The sequence below is a fragment of the Ammospiza caudacuta genome, chromosome 1, assembly GCF_027887145.1.
Source record: "Ammospiza caudacuta isolate bAmmCau1 chromosome 1, bAmmCau1.pri, whole genome shotgun sequence".
NCBI lineage: Eukaryota > Metazoa > Chordata > Aves > Passeriformes > Passerellidae > Ammospiza > Ammospiza caudacuta.
Genome location: NC_080593.1, coordinates 147,250,090 through 147,265,193, shown reverse-complemented (window position 1 = coordinate 147,265,193; position 15,104 = coordinate 147,250,090). Strand labels below are relative to the sequence as shown.

Here is a 15,104-nt window from a genome sequence, read left to right as displayed (position 1 = left end):
TGCATGGGGAAAACTAGGACAGAGTTTGATTTCTTCTGTGATCATTTTAACGTAGGTGAAAGATGTTAATTTGTTCTGAAAAAGTGGAAAACGTTGCCTTGAATGATGCTCAGCACCTATTGAGATGAACAGGGGAGCTGGTTTTGAGTGGGTTATTGGGTGAGGCTCTCTGGAGTTGTGTCCTGGCTTGCTGGGCTTGGGTTTCTGCTGCAGCCAAGTCTTTGTTCCTGAGCAATGAGCACCCCTATTTCATATGCTGTTGGTGCAGGTGCCAAATGCACTTATTCCTTTCAGCCCTCGGTCCCATGGGAGCAAACAGTGGCTGAAATGTTTTGTTTAAAAGATCATGAGACCAACAATACAGTAAGAGTGAAACACAGCATATTGTCCAAAGCTAAGGCTGTGCAAAATGATTTCTGCTCGCTTAGATCTTAGGTAGTTGTTTACACGTCCAAAATTTTGCCTAAAAGTTACAACTGAGAATTACAGTTTGTACTGCAGTGCTTGAGGGTCCCTTGGAAAGTACCTGTGGTGCTTCTGACGTCTGTCCTTACTTTATCTGGGCTTCTGAGGCTGAGTGACCTCCTTGCCAAGATTCTAAGCTTTCCTTTTTAACTCAATATTATTTTTCAAGCTTTGGCCTTTTGCACTTTGTAGCATAAAGTGTTTGCTTGGCTGCTCTTCCCTCTATTTTCTTTCTCCAGTGGAAATAAGAGTTTGACTCCTTTCTTCTCCCTTAACAAAAGGAGCTAACTATAAGACATTTCCTCCTTTGAAGCTATAAGCCTTGGGGAGGTTGTCACCTAATTCCTTTCCTGGTGGAGACCCTTGACAGGTGCAGGAGATTGTCAGCGGCAGCTATGGCAGGTGACAGGGTGGAATGGATTTCTGTATGTCCAGCCTGCTTCCCAAACACTGCAATGATTGATTTTGGCTGGAATAAAACCCTTCCCACTTTCCACATCACAGAACCAAGTGCCAGTAATGACTGCTTAACTGAGTTCCAAGTGTTCAGTGCATTCTTGAACTGAGACTTCCCACCCCAGGCAGGACTGAGGCTGTTTGGCTGTCCCATGGCTACAATAAGTGCGGCAGAAAAGTTCAGTTTTACTGCTCCTTGCGAATGTATTGCTCAGAAATTTAACAATAACTGAGGATGCAGCAGCTTTTGGCCTTCATTTTGCTGGTCTGTAATCTAGTATTTTACTGCTTTCATTTCTTCATGAGGATTAGTGGCTTTAAAAGCTCTTGGGTGAATTTTGATGCTCGTCAGAAGAGCTTTCATTGAATGGACAGAGAGAGCTCTCAGCTGCAGAACTGGGGGGCTAGAACACATATCCAAGCATAGATTTCCACAGCTCCAACTTACTTCCATTAATGTTTTCAAATCTCTTCACAGGCCATCACTCGCCTCCTTCCAGACTTTGATGTTCAGGCAAGTAAAACTATTATTCTTTCTTTTTTTTCTTCTTCCATTTATTTTCTTTTTGCATGAAGGGAGATTGAATTGACATTTGAGAAAACAGCAAGATGTGACCAGAAGGGTCTGCCTGCTTGCCAGGAATGCTGTTACTGTGGGAGAGGGTTCTGAATGGGGCTGTGCTGCGGCCATGTGAAGGGGACCACAGGGGGCCTTTTCAGGCTAGAGCTGAGAAAGTTTCGGTCAAAGGGGTGGCTGGTTTGCAAGCAGTTCTGTTCTTGCTAGGAGAATGAGAATCTTCAGCAGTGGTGGTGAAAACAATATATTCCCCTCCCATATGGGCACACACTTCCCCCAGTTAATTTGCTTTCATTAGCAGTGAGCGTGCATTTCCTCAGAGGAAACATTCCTCTGGATGAATCCCATTATGCTGTTGAAATTTTCCAAAATATTCCTGAAGCCTGTGGGGTGGTGGAAGGTGCTGAACAATCAGTATTGTCAGTAAAAGGAGTGATGATATTTCTATATTTTTATTTAGAGACAGAGCATGCAAGTTCATAGCACAGCACTAGGTCACATGGAGGCCCTTCACTTTCCCTGAGTGTCACACTTTTGACAGATGACTTGGTCACTCTCCTGCCATTTTATTGCCATTTGGGCTTTTGACTGAGAAGTTTGTCCTTGCTGATTCTTAGCTGAGACCAAGGAATTGCATGGCTGCAGGAGCCAGGCTGGGATGAGCTGGGATGGAGATCAGGGAGGGTGAACCTGCCCTGATGCTCAGTGTGAGTGCTGTTTTCCCCCTGCTGAGGATGAGGATTCTGTCCTGGGAACAGAGGCTCACTGGGTGTCTCATTTTTATCAAGGTGTGTAGAAATGGAAGCAGACTGTGCAGAACCAGGGAAAGCTATTCAATTGTTCTAGTCTCTGTCCAGGTCCTTGAAGGAAATAACCCTTTTCTACTTTATTGAATGTTGTGTTTTATTAGCACCTGTCTATATTTTTATTCAATGTTGTGCCAGTTGCTTAAAAAATACAGCCCAAATTTGAGACTTTTCCTTGGAAACCAAGTGAGACAGCTATCTTGAACTTTTTTTTCATCTTTCAATGGTTCTTACTTCTACAACAAAGCTGTAGTTTACACTAATCCTGCATCTTGCCCCTATTTTTTCCAATGAAATCTACTGCTTGAGGTCTTGATAAATGTAAGTTAAGATTGTCACCACACAGCTTCTGGCAGGGCTGTGCACAGCACGGGAGAAGCTTTCTGTTGGTTCCAGATTGATCACTTGGTCTAAATAAATTGAATCCCAGATTAAGTCTGCTAGCAGGAATACTACAGTCTTTTGATTAAGAATCCAGAAGTGACCCATATTTCATTTCTATTCTTGGAATAAATTGCTTGGTTTGTAAACCATGTGTATATATAGATTGTTTTAACTTGCAAGATCAAATTCTCTAAGCCTTTTTGCTTTTTTTTCCTCTCCATGTTTTGGATTAACTATCACTAATCCAGAGCAGTGGTTCTTGTCATTTAGCTATGTTCTGCCAGCTCTTACTTTTTTTAATGATCTATCTTTGTTAAGAGTTTAATCTTTAGTTGTTCTAGTTCAAGAAAAATGTGGAATAAGTCTCAATGCATTTTGTTAAGAATTGTGACTGCAAAGGAGGCCTTTCTTTGGTCCTTAAAGCCACAAGTACCCTCCCTGTGCTTCTTGAAGTTCTTTTGTGGTTGATTTATGGAAAAAGTGGTTTGGAACTGCTATGAGAGATTTGATTGCTTAGTTCATTAGAGAAATTCCTGTGTGGCTCTAGAGGACCCAGGTCACTCAGGACTGAGGCTGAAGCTCTTAGGGAGTAACCTCTCCTATGAACTACTTGGGAAGAGGATGGACCTGGCCAGGGAAGGAAGTTATTGGTGCTTGGCAGGATGGAGCTTCTTATTTAATGCCTGTGTATGGATGTGGATGTCCACTATATCCACTGCAAGTTCCTCCATCCTTCTGGGAGCAAGTTAAGCAGTGTTCAGTTAACGACTTTGTTTCTGCCACTAGTGAAAAGAGCTGTCTGTGACGTGTTTCCTTTCCAAAAGTAAATTTTACCTAGTTAGTCAGATCTGGAAAAATTAGATTCTTACTTCACATGCAGTTCTAGACAGACTGGAGTTAAACACAGCTTTCCATTTTTAGAGTATGCCCTTTATAGTGGTATATTGCCCTTCTGAAAGCACATGTTGCAAGGCATGTGTGTGGTTATTCTCTGGAGGAAAGTCTTTGTGAAGTTACTAGGGGATGGCCAAGACAAGAGACAAAAGAGCTGACAGCTCTGAGCTGCCTCCAGTCAGCAATTTGTCTGTTATGATGTCTGTGGCACCCCCTGAAAATTGCAGTAAAGGTCTCCCTTGTCTCAAACAGGGAATGTTCCTGGCCAAACCTGGTTTAGGATAATTGATGATAAACGGTGCAGGGCACTGTGCCCTGGGTGCCTGTGTTGTCTTCATGCCAAGCACATTTTAATTGCATTTCCAGTTTGATATATGTGTGTAGTCTCTAGCTCAGTAGCTTTGGAGGCAGTGGAGCCCTGGCTCCTCTCACTGTGCATATTCCTCCTCCCAGCTGTGTTTCAGTCCATCAGGACTCTGCTTCCTCAGTGGCTCAGCAGAACTTGGTGCTCCAAGTTCTGGTGTGGCAGCTGCAGAGATGAGTTTGTCCCCTGCACTCGTGGCCATCTGTATCCATAGGCAGGAAAGATCTGTTTCTGCCTTGCTTCCTCCTCCTCCTGCCTGTTGATGGAGAAGGGAAGAGCTGCAGGGGGGATGAATCAGCTGGAGCAGCCGGCAGGAGGGGTGGGATTCCCAGGTTTGGGGCATTGCAGTGTGCTGTGTGCATTTCCTCATCCTTTGGGACCCTGAAGGAAAGGGAAGGGAAGGGGGTGGCTGTGGTTTGCATCACCAGAGTGAGAGCAGAGCAGGGTGACCCCTGCTAATCGGACTAGGAAGGATCCCTGGGCAGAGCTGTCGCAATGACCTGCGTCAGTTCCTGCTGCAAAGTTTTTGTTCTTGGCTTCCACCTTAGCAGGGTCACTTACATTTACATCTGAAGTATCATTCTTATTAATGTACCTGACTCCCTGCCTGAGTTTTGGGAAAACTTTTTCTTAATATTGCTAATTCAGAATAGAAATGTTAACTAATTAAAAAAAAAAAAAGGAAATGTGGGCTTTGGGGTTTTAGGAAAAAACAAGCATAAGATAAATTGAAATTATGTTTTAGAGTAAAAAAAATCTATTGAGAAAATGCTAAAGAACTTCAGGGCAAAGGGAGTTTGAAATTCAACATTGAAATAACACATTGAACTCGCAAATAATTTTAATCTCCAAGAAATTGAAAAAGGAAAGTGAAAAAATAGCTTATGCAGGTATTACTGTAATAAAGTTCTTAAGTAATAAGCATTTAAAATATACTTGCTCCTAGAAATTTAAAAGCTATTTAAATCTTCTTTAAAAGCTCCGAAGCTTTTCCCTCAGTTCTAAGGCAAGAGAAGGGAGGTGTATTTGACAGTCATAATATCATGAATTAAAATAAAAGCATGAGATTTTAATTGAGGATTAAGTATATTTGAAAGCTTTAAAATAATCTTGATGGAATGCAGTATTTTACTTAAAATATAAAACATGACGTATTTAGCAAAATGTGCAGTGTGCATATGCAGTTTTCCTTTTTAGATATCTGAGATATTTTGGTCGTGTATTCCGTACTTGAGAAAACAACTTGTTCATAAACATGTTTCTCCATCCATGTCTTACTTACCCAAGGTAGAGGGGAAGGAATTACTGAGCCCTCCTGTGTGATAACAAATTGTCTTCTCCTTCAAACCTCATAAAAAAAAATTAAAAGGTCACTTGAAGCAAAAATAAAATCTATTTTAGGATCTACCAGCTCCTCCAAACTGAGACAGCCTCCCTTAAATTGCACATATTGAAAGTATTTTTATGTGTGTGTTTAGTGCACTGAGATAAGACTGCACCTCTGTTAAAGTGAGAGATGTGAACAGATGGTGTGTTTGTCTTTATCCTTCTATCGGATTAGTGTACCTTGGATTTTTTTCCAAGATAGTGTTTTAATACAAATCAGTTGGTGAAGAGCCTCTTACTATAATGTTGATGTTGATTGGGATGTGCTGCCATCTGTTTTCAGTGCTCTGCATTTTGAAAACATCCATCCCTACATCACGTAGACAAATCTCTTGATCTTTAATAGGATCAATAGGGATGTGAAGTTGTTGATGTCACCAAAAAAACTGGTTTGAATTGATTGTTTTTTAGAACCTTGTGTGCATTTCCCATTAAGAACTTGTGCTACAGGAAAACAGCACAACCCTATTGAATTAGGGGAGTCTCACTGGGACAATAACGAGGAATTGAGCCAATTGTTAAACTGACTGTGTTGTGCCACTTATTGGGAGCGTGGTCACCTGTTGTCTCTGAGCTATTTTTAGCTGGCACTGAGTTTGAACTGGATCCAGGTTTACAGTTCCGGAAGAGTTCTCTGTGGCGGTCAGTGGGATGTGCAGGTTCAAGGGCTTGGTTTTGTCTACCATGAACAGACCTTTTCTTTCATGCATGAAGGAGGTTGATCCTGAATCTTGAAAGTGCTCCCTGCAAAGAAAACAAGTCCTGGATTTTCACTGTTGTTACTGGAAAGCTCTAGCAATAAAATCTGATTATATGAAATGCCTATTAGTCTCTAACTGAGGAGAAAATAATTTCAATATTCCACACTCAGCAGGAGGTGTGTTACACAATAATGCTTACTCTCATTACAGTGCTGAGGTTGCCAAATTATTATTTCTTTAATTAGCTAAGCATAAGAAAGTAGAATAGGAAAGGAAAATATAAATTGCCATCATTATTAATTTCATGTATTATTAATTGCTATATACTGGCACTGCAAATCTCTTTAGGACTATTATATAATGAAAGTACCCAAATATATATTAATGATATAGAATGTTATTGGGGCCCTGAGCAATCTGATTTAGTGGGTGGCATCCCTGCCCACAGCAGGGAGTTGGAATTAGATGATATTTAACATCCCCTCCAGCCCAAGCCTTTCTATAATTGTATTTTAATAGTATATGTTAATGAACCACCCAATGTATAATGCACAACACCATATTTTCCACCAAAAGCTGAACTTGATGACATTTGTGGGTGATGTAGGAATTCTGTAAACTAAATGTTGATGATCTACTTTGGAAATACTAGATATCAAGCATTTAAAAGGCCTTGGGTTTTTTTTTTTTTGGTTCAGAATCATTGTGATTTAGACTAATTTTTCATTATTTTGCATTTACTGAAAAGTTTAATCCTGGCTTTTAGGAAAGAACTCAATTCTGATTCAATTTAGCATAAGTTTGGGGTGTTTTCAGCATTTCACGTAACAAAACATTAAATGAATGTAAACGTCTCAAAATCTGATGGAAACAGCAACAGGAAAGGCTCTGCTAAATCCCAGGTCAGAAATTTGGCACTTTGTACATTGTGTGGCAAGGACTTAGTTCATCTTTGATGTCTGACCTCTGAGTACATTCTTCCCCTGGTCAAACCTGGCTCAAATCCTATTTAAGAGCGACATCCTCGTGATTGAGTCTCTTTTGGTTTCCCAGCTGGGCATGATGGGAGTCATAAGCCTATGTAGGAGAGCAGCTTGTCTATATAACCCAGTTCCCTGCTGGGGCAAAATAAAAACCTGCCACCCGTCCTCTGTGTGACTCGCTGGATTTGTCACCCTGTTTTGCCTAAGGATGGTCCTAGATGTGGAAGATACAGCTTACCTGATAAGTAATGCAGTGAGTATGCAGAGGAATGAGTCTCTGAGGAGACAGAGAATCTGAAAATTAGAGTTTTGGGGTGTAGTTCAGAGAGCAGTGATGTCCTGTGTGCAAGGGGGGATAGATCGTGATTTACTGCCTCAGTTGTAACTTAAAACTGATGTAATTGTGTAATTAAAAGAAAAATACATGAAATGTAGAATGGTGTTGCCTAGAACCTTTATTTGCAACAAAATGTGCAGGGCATTCCTTGTATCAAATTAAGGAGCTGAGATTTAGATGGAATTATTACTTCAGATATTGGAATGTATTCAAACCTTTTAAAAAGATTTTTTGCAGAGGCTGTACATCTCTGATATCTACAGAATAATTTTTTGATAGATTTGAATTTTACTTGGACTTTGCCTCCAAGTGTTATTGCATGGAACAAGTCAAACAAGCCCTGCAGCAGTAGGCAGTGCACTGCACTGAATGCCATGGATCATATCTGTGTCCTGTGCTGTAAATAAAGGATTCTGGGGAGATGCAAAGACTGGCTACTGCCTCTATAACCCCTTGATTGTTATGTGAATATAGCCATACTGTAAATAAGTGTCAGAAATAACTGTTGGTTTGGGATTCCTTTGATACATGTTGGCAAAATACCGAATTGTTTATACCCATCTGAAGTTCAAGTGGAAAAGAAACAAAAAACTGTTCCATCTATTGTGTTAAGTCACATCTGATTTAGAGACTCAAAAGATGGTGCTCATGGGGACTTTGGTTTGTTAATGAACATGTCCTTGACTTTGAGATCAGTAAGCAGTATAAACTCCTGTTATGCCAAATAATAGCAGTTTACATTTTAATCTTTTTTTCTGGTAGCCATCAGAATAATGTTGTGGTAATTTTGTTCTAATAGGAAACTTTATACAGTTGGGTTTATGCTCAGGTCTGTACATCACAACTCATAAAACAAACACATGTGGCTGCTGATTTTATTGGGGGAGACTGCTGCAATCACAAGGCTTCACAGTGTAATAAATCCTTATGGCAGATAAGCATGTACAAGCTGCTTAATGCTACTTTCTTTGGGGAATAGTCATCATTTTCTCAGCTAGAGTTCTTTTCTAGAAATCAGAAATATTTTATCTTAGTGACTTGTACTTTTGCAAATGTTGAGAGTCATAGTTGTAAGCTCTTGGTATTCTAGGTGTCATTACAACAAAACTGCTTTCTCTGTTTTCTTATTCTGCCTTTTAATGTGGTTAAAAACTGTTAAACTGTTCCCTCAGCATCTGGTTAGAGCTAGCAGCTTGAGTGCTTCTGTAATTGTCTGTGGACTGGAGGAGGTGACATCAAATGTAAAATGTACCATGGGGCAGAACGGGGGGTGTCAGGGTGGGATTGCAGGGCAGACCCTGGTGTGGGGCAGGACCTGTGCTTGTGCTCCATCAGGCTCTGCTGCAGGAGCCCTTAGACAAGCCCTGACAGGCTGTTGTTGTCCCTGGCAGGAGCAGGATGTGGAGACTGTGCACGGCTCCGTGCGGGTCACCATGTGCGGCACTCCGCGCGGGAACCGCCCGGCCATCCTCACCTACCATGACATCGGCCTCAACCGTAAGTGGGCTCTGCTTGCACCTGCGCAGCTCCTGGGACAGCTCTGCCAGGCAGCAGCAGTGCTTGGGAAACCCTCCCCAGCTCCTTGCTTCTTTGAGTGCCCTGGAAGCTGTTAGATGGCACCTAACCCTTACAGCAAGTGTAGTTCTCAGATTTTTTTTATCCTTGCTTTAAAGTATTCCAATTATTCCAAGTAAATAATTGGAATACTTTAAAGGATCTCTGGTAGTTCACAATTATTGTGTATGAATGCTGTAAAAATCTCAAGGGGAGGCTGATGGTGTATTGCCAACAGGACTGGAAAAAGAACTCTGCTGGGGCTTTTGGTCCGGTCTGATCAGCAGCCCTGTGCTGCTTGGTTTTTATACAAGTCAGTATGAAATGAGTGCTGGCTTTGTGTCCTTAGCCAGCATTAGGAAAAAAAACTTGAGGTGCCTTTTATCTTATCTGTCATATGATGAGTTAATAGCCAGACCTGCCCTAGTTTGTTCTTTTGTCAATCCTATTTGTTGCACACAGTTCATGGTTTCTTAATCAGTTATCGATATTTAAAAGCACCTGCTGATCTTTATGGGCTGGCTATTGCAAGGGGGTGAATATTACTAGTAAGACAAAAAAAAAGCTTCATTTATTTCCAGGAAACACATTGCCATTGTGTTTCCTGGAAGTGTAATTAATTTTGATTTTCAATGAATCAGCACAGAGAATCTATAACTTAACTTTAAATTACACCTTTTTCCTTTCCAAAGTTGTTCTGGATTTGCATATTCTTCTAAAGTTGATTTAAGTTAAAATTATTTTATATTCTGCCAAAATTTTGCATGTGTGTTTTGTGAGGACATTCAGAAGCACAGAGAGTGCTGAACCATTTTCTAGGCATCTCAAAGATGGTGCTTTCCACCCCAGAAGGAAAAATATGCTAATCCTCTCCCTGTATTAATATTGCTTAAAAATCAGAAATCATGTCATCTCAAGCCCTGGAGCCTACAGCACTGAGTATCCCAAAAAGATGCTTTTGTCTTGAGCTGCAGGAGTTGATCACATAATGTTCTATTTGTAATATTTGGGCAAAAGCACAAGTCACAATCTTAGCCTTGAATATTTTTCCCTCCATTTGTGTTGACACAACTAAAGAAAAAAAAGAAAACAGACAAGGAAATGGATAATTTAATCTAAGACGAATGGGATGAATATCCTTGGCTAAATTTTATTAGTATTTTAACTTTTGCATAAAGGATATTTTTTTTAGGAATTAGGTGTACCAAGTAAATACTTCTAGTAGGTACAAAAATAAGATGGAAAACCTTAGCTGACCTGATTGATTCAACTTTTCATTAACCTGATTAATAAATTATTTTTGTAGCTGCAAACTTAGTATTTCCATCAGCACAATTATTTCATATTTTCTTTTTCTTCCCAAGATAAAACATGTTTCAATCCTCTCTTCAACTTTGAGGATATGCAGGAAATCACCCAGCACTTTGCAGTCTGCCACGTGGATGCACCTGGTCAGCAGGATGGAGCACCATCTTTCCAGGCTGGGTGAGTTGTCAGGGAATCAGCCCATGCTTTCATTGTTACCCTCTTTTTGGGAAAAGAGAGTCTTGAGCTGCAGTTTCATTAAAAAGTAATTGCACTAAGCACAGTAGTTGGCTTTTGAACTTAAATCCTGACACTATTTCTAAAGCAGTGGAGTTTTGGAAGCTCTGTTTTGTTGTGCCAGTTCACATCAGACTTGGTGGCTGCAATTCTGTGTTTTAGCTCTGCTAACTAAGCTGCTTGTAAAGCAGTTCCTTGACAGATATCTACATCTTGTAAATTTAAGTATTGACTTAGCTTGTTTTGTAATGACACCCTGAATATAAATACTGAATGAATACTAAACAAGACAGGCATTAACCTCTACATCATCTCATTGTAAATCTGTGGTCTTCATGAAGTGGCAGCATGGTAGATGTTAAGTTGATAACCCACCTGGAAAATGCAGGTTGTTGGGCAGTAACAGGGTGATGATGACCCCCACAGAAGGTTTTAGAGAGGCTTTTTGCACTCCTGACTCTGTCATGTATGATGCTGTAACTCTTGGAAACCTGGTGGGCCATGAGCACTGCCATTGCCAAAATGCTTTACCTGTTTAGGGCAAGTGGGACAGGTTTACCTTGAGGTGCCCCTTGGACAAGAAGCAGCTTGGCTGAGGAAGGGAGCAGCCAACATGCCAGGGGAGGGAACAGGGCAAGGAGCAGTTGTTCTGTAAGAAATGCGTATTAAGGAGCTTATAAGTACCCTTAGTGCATGAGCCAGTCTATTTCCCTGCTTAATATTTAAGCTGGTCTGATGCTGCTGTTAGCTGCAATGGCCCAGTTGTCTGTCAGAGCAGCCTACAAAGCTATTTCAGTCACCCTGTCTTTGCATTTGTTTAAATCATGAGCTTTTAAGTGCCTTAGCCCTCGTGTCCTGAGCGAGTGTTAACACTTCTGAGTTGGCAGCTGCAGAGGGCAACCATCCTGCTCTGGGGCTGGCAAAGACTTAGTGTAATCATGGTGGGCTTGTAAGAAGCTCTATTATCTCTACCTGCCCTTCAACTGGGAGACCAGAATTCCCAAATTAAGTCATAGAATCATGTTTTGGTTTAGAAAGGAAACTTGCAGGTTACCTAGTCCAACCCCTCTGCAGTGAGCAGGGACAACTTGATCAGATTGCTCAGAGCCCTGTCCAACCTGATCAGGAATCTTTGCAGGGATGGGGCAGCCACCACCTCTCTGGGCAACCTGCTTCAGGGTTTACCACCCTCATTGTAAAAAAACTTCTTCCTTAGATTATAGCTGTGCTGTGAGGAATGATGAGGAGGACTCCATGGATATCAGAAGGCTAATTAATTACTTTATTATACTATATTATTCTATACATCTAAAACTGAAGCTGCCAAGCACTGGACCCTGCACACAACTCTCACACTGCACTGAATCCTGTGACTGTCACCCAACAGCCCTGACACACACACACTTGGCCCTGCTAGGCCAAGGAAACAAAACCCCATCTCTTTGGGTAAACAATCTCCATATTGCATTCTACTTTGGCACAACACAGGCACAGCAAATGATAAGAATTGTATTTTCTTTCTCTGATGTTCAGAGAATATGAAACCCAGAAATATTCTTGGGAAGAATTGTGCCTTGCTTTTCTCTGTGAAGAGAAATATGGGGCTACATTAGATCTAATTTAAATCTACCCTCTTTTAGTTTAAAACCATTAACCCTTTTCCTATCACAACTGACCCTGCTGAAAAGTTTGTCCTCCTTTTTCTCATAGGTCTCCTTAAAGTACTGAAAGGCTGCAATAAAGTCTCCCTGAGCAAAGCTGTTGCAGTGACACCAGCTTTTGTCATGTTAAGGTTTAATTTCCCAAAAAGAAAATCTAAAAAAATAAAATGTTTCACAGTTCTTGGTGGTTTTTGTTTGGTTATATTTTGGCGACTAAATTAGAGAATAATTAGGTATAAGAGAGATTTAAATACATCCTAGGCAGATGTTTTCCAGCTCTACTCTGGATAGATTTTTTTTTTTTCCACATGCTTCTCAGTTGAGATTTTGCTCAGAATCTCCTTCTCTCAAAGTTTTATTTCTGATTTAAGAAGACCAGGAGCATTAACAAACAGCTGTTTTTATTGAGCCTTCATCATCAGCTTCATAGTCTTTCTTATGCCTTCATTTTCTTCATCAATATTAATGGAAAGCTGTTCTCATTTATCCTATGGTAATATTTGTGTCCTTTTTAGGGACATGTTTTAGCATGCATGTAAGTTTTTTGCCAAATATCTAGAAGACATTTCTGTGGTCTCTGATTATGCAATACTGGGAAAATTTGGTGGTGGACTAGAAATACAAACATAGTGAATGTGGTTGGAAACTCATCTCTCTTGTTCAAACTTTCTCATAAGTTCTAAGTGTAAACTTTCCTTGGAAAAGATTCATTGTAGTCTGCTTTGTTCTTTCACATCTATTGTCTTGTAACATATAAAATACATATATGGATTATGCTCATATTTCTGCAAAATTGTTTGTGCTTGCTCCTGATTTAAATTCAGCTCATTCATTCAGTGATCTCACACTGACCACACTTAGTACTAGCTCTACAGTGATCACTGTGTCTCTAAATAAGCCAGAGTACTCTGCTGGATGTGGTGTAGTAACTCCTCAAAAACATGCTTGTTTTAGGTATGTGTATCCCTCCATGGATCAGCTGGCTGAAATGATTCCTGGAATCCTGAAACAGTTTGGGTGAGTGCAGAATTGTTTACTTATTTTTCTCATTCTCTCTATGTGGCTCACTGAAAGAGCAGGAATTTGTTTTAGCTTGGCTGTCTGGCATTTTGTTTGCTAGAAATACACTCGTGGTTCTTTTGGATTCCTCTCTTACAGATGGGTTGCTTTTGCCTTGGTTTCTGAAAGAGCTTCTTTTGTGGCCCTTTTTGAAGTGTCTGGTTATTTTTAAACAGGAAGCAACTTAGGAGAAATCCCATGAGCCTAATTTAGGGACTTCCTCCTATATTCTGTGTGCATATCCCTCACAGGGGCAGGGCACAGACAATCTGTTCTTCCCACTGTAACAACCCACGTTTTCCTGTGTGGTTAAGCAGGACAAGAAAAAAACAGAAGCACTGTGCCATCTGAAGACATTTACTGTTTTGCTTCTGTGGCTTGAGTGTTCTAGGGGGTCAGTCTGACCTCCCTGAGCATCTTGTACTACCAAGCGCAGATGCCAAGTCACCAGTGTTGAAAGACCTAGTGGCAGTGTTCCTGGGTTGTCTACCTGCACCAGGTTTGGGGATTTGTCCTCCCTTAAAGCTCAGCTTTAGCAGGAGCTTTAGCTGAGAAAAATTCATTTTCTGCGGAGCTCATGCTCCTGGCTCACAGTGGAGAGGGCAGGAGACACTTCCAAGAGATTTTTAGAACAAGCAGAGAAAACTTTGCATTCAGAGTTAGGCAGCTTTGGCAAACACAAAAATTGAACCATCTCCCCAATTTAGACATTGCACAGTTATAAGCAGCTCTTACAGCACTGTGGTCCAGGTTACCTCACTCTCCCTCCTTAGGGGGGTGTGTATTTTTTGAACTGCCTGATTTCAGGCACAGGGTTGCCAGTTCTGTTGCCCTGCTCAAAAAAAAAAATGTTACCAATAACATCAGTACCTTGGAAATCAATGAAACTGGAGTGTATTTACAAAATCTTGATTTAGTATTGCTAATGAGAATTAAAACTATTCTCAGGTATTTTCCTAAAAGCATTGAATAACCTGTTTTTCTCAGTGGTTTTGTCTAGCCTTCCCTGCCATGTATTTTCTCTGACCTTGAGGGTGATGCTTTAAATCTGATTTCAGTAAATGCAAATATTTGGTTTGTCTCTGCCCTGTTTGGTTATGAACTTTAAACTTCATCACCCCAGTGGCTGGATAGCAGGAGATGTTTCCCTGCCAGGCTCCTGTTAGAGAGGATCCAGTGCCCCAGTTGGACAGCTGGGATGGGGGGGCCTGGGGAAGGGGAGCTTTGTATTTAGGCTGCAAATTTCAGGTCTGTATCTTATAAGTTTTTCTGCCAGAGTCTAACCATTTCCTCCCAGGATCAGAACAATGCTGTGGCTGCTCAGTATATTTACTTAAAGATAAGTGAGGATGGCTGCTGCCCTGCAATGCAGGAGGACCAGGGTGCTGCAAATATTCCTGGGGGCACTGACATGGCTGGGGGTGCACAGCCTGCCCCAGCTGAGCCCTCCCCTCTGCAGATACACTCTGGCATGTGAAAGAGGAAGGCTACTGATGTAAATTCATTTTCAGCACCCTTCCTCATTTGTCTCTTCTGTTTTATTGTTGTGCAGGCTGAAGACCATCATAGGAATGGGAACTGGAGCTGGTGCCTACATTTTAACCAGATTTGCTGTAAGTTTTGTGGCACTTCCCTAAAGCCTTAAACCTGATTTTCCTTACATATTGTTGTCCCCATAGTGTGCATGGAGAATTCCTGCTCTGCTGTGCCCAGTTAAGCATACAAGCCAAGCTTTTAAGTGAAATACCACAATCTGCAGGATAGCTAATCCAGAAGACATAGATTTTCCATTTTAAGGCCTGGGCTCTACCCAGTTAATTTGCAGAAGGTTTTTATAATGGGAGTTCTCTATTTAAACTGAGGGTGGAGAAAAAGTTAAATCCTAATGTTCTCCAGCTGCTCAGTTGAATTGCTTTAATGATTTTTTTCCCATAC

General features: G+C 41.0%; 1 protein-coding gene across 1 annotated transcript in view; it reads left to right on the top strand.

The window, feature by feature from the left end:
* Nucleotides 1-15,104, top strand: part of NDRG1 (N-myc downstream regulated 1) — a 40,372-nt gene that overhangs the window by 14,752 nt on the left and 10,516 nt on the right. The window contains exons 3-7 of the mRNA XM_058823193.1: nucleotides 1,400-1,435; nucleotides 8,745-8,850; nucleotides 10,272-10,392; nucleotides 13,065-13,127; nucleotides 14,722-14,782. Of these exons, the coding sequence (XP_058679176.1) occupies nucleotides 1,400-1,435; nucleotides 8,745-8,850; nucleotides 10,272-10,392; nucleotides 13,065-13,127; nucleotides 14,722-14,782 (387 nt within the window). The remainder of the gene's footprint in view (nucleotides 1-1,399; nucleotides 1,436-8,744; nucleotides 8,851-10,271; nucleotides 10,393-13,064; nucleotides 13,128-14,721; nucleotides 14,783-15,104) is intronic.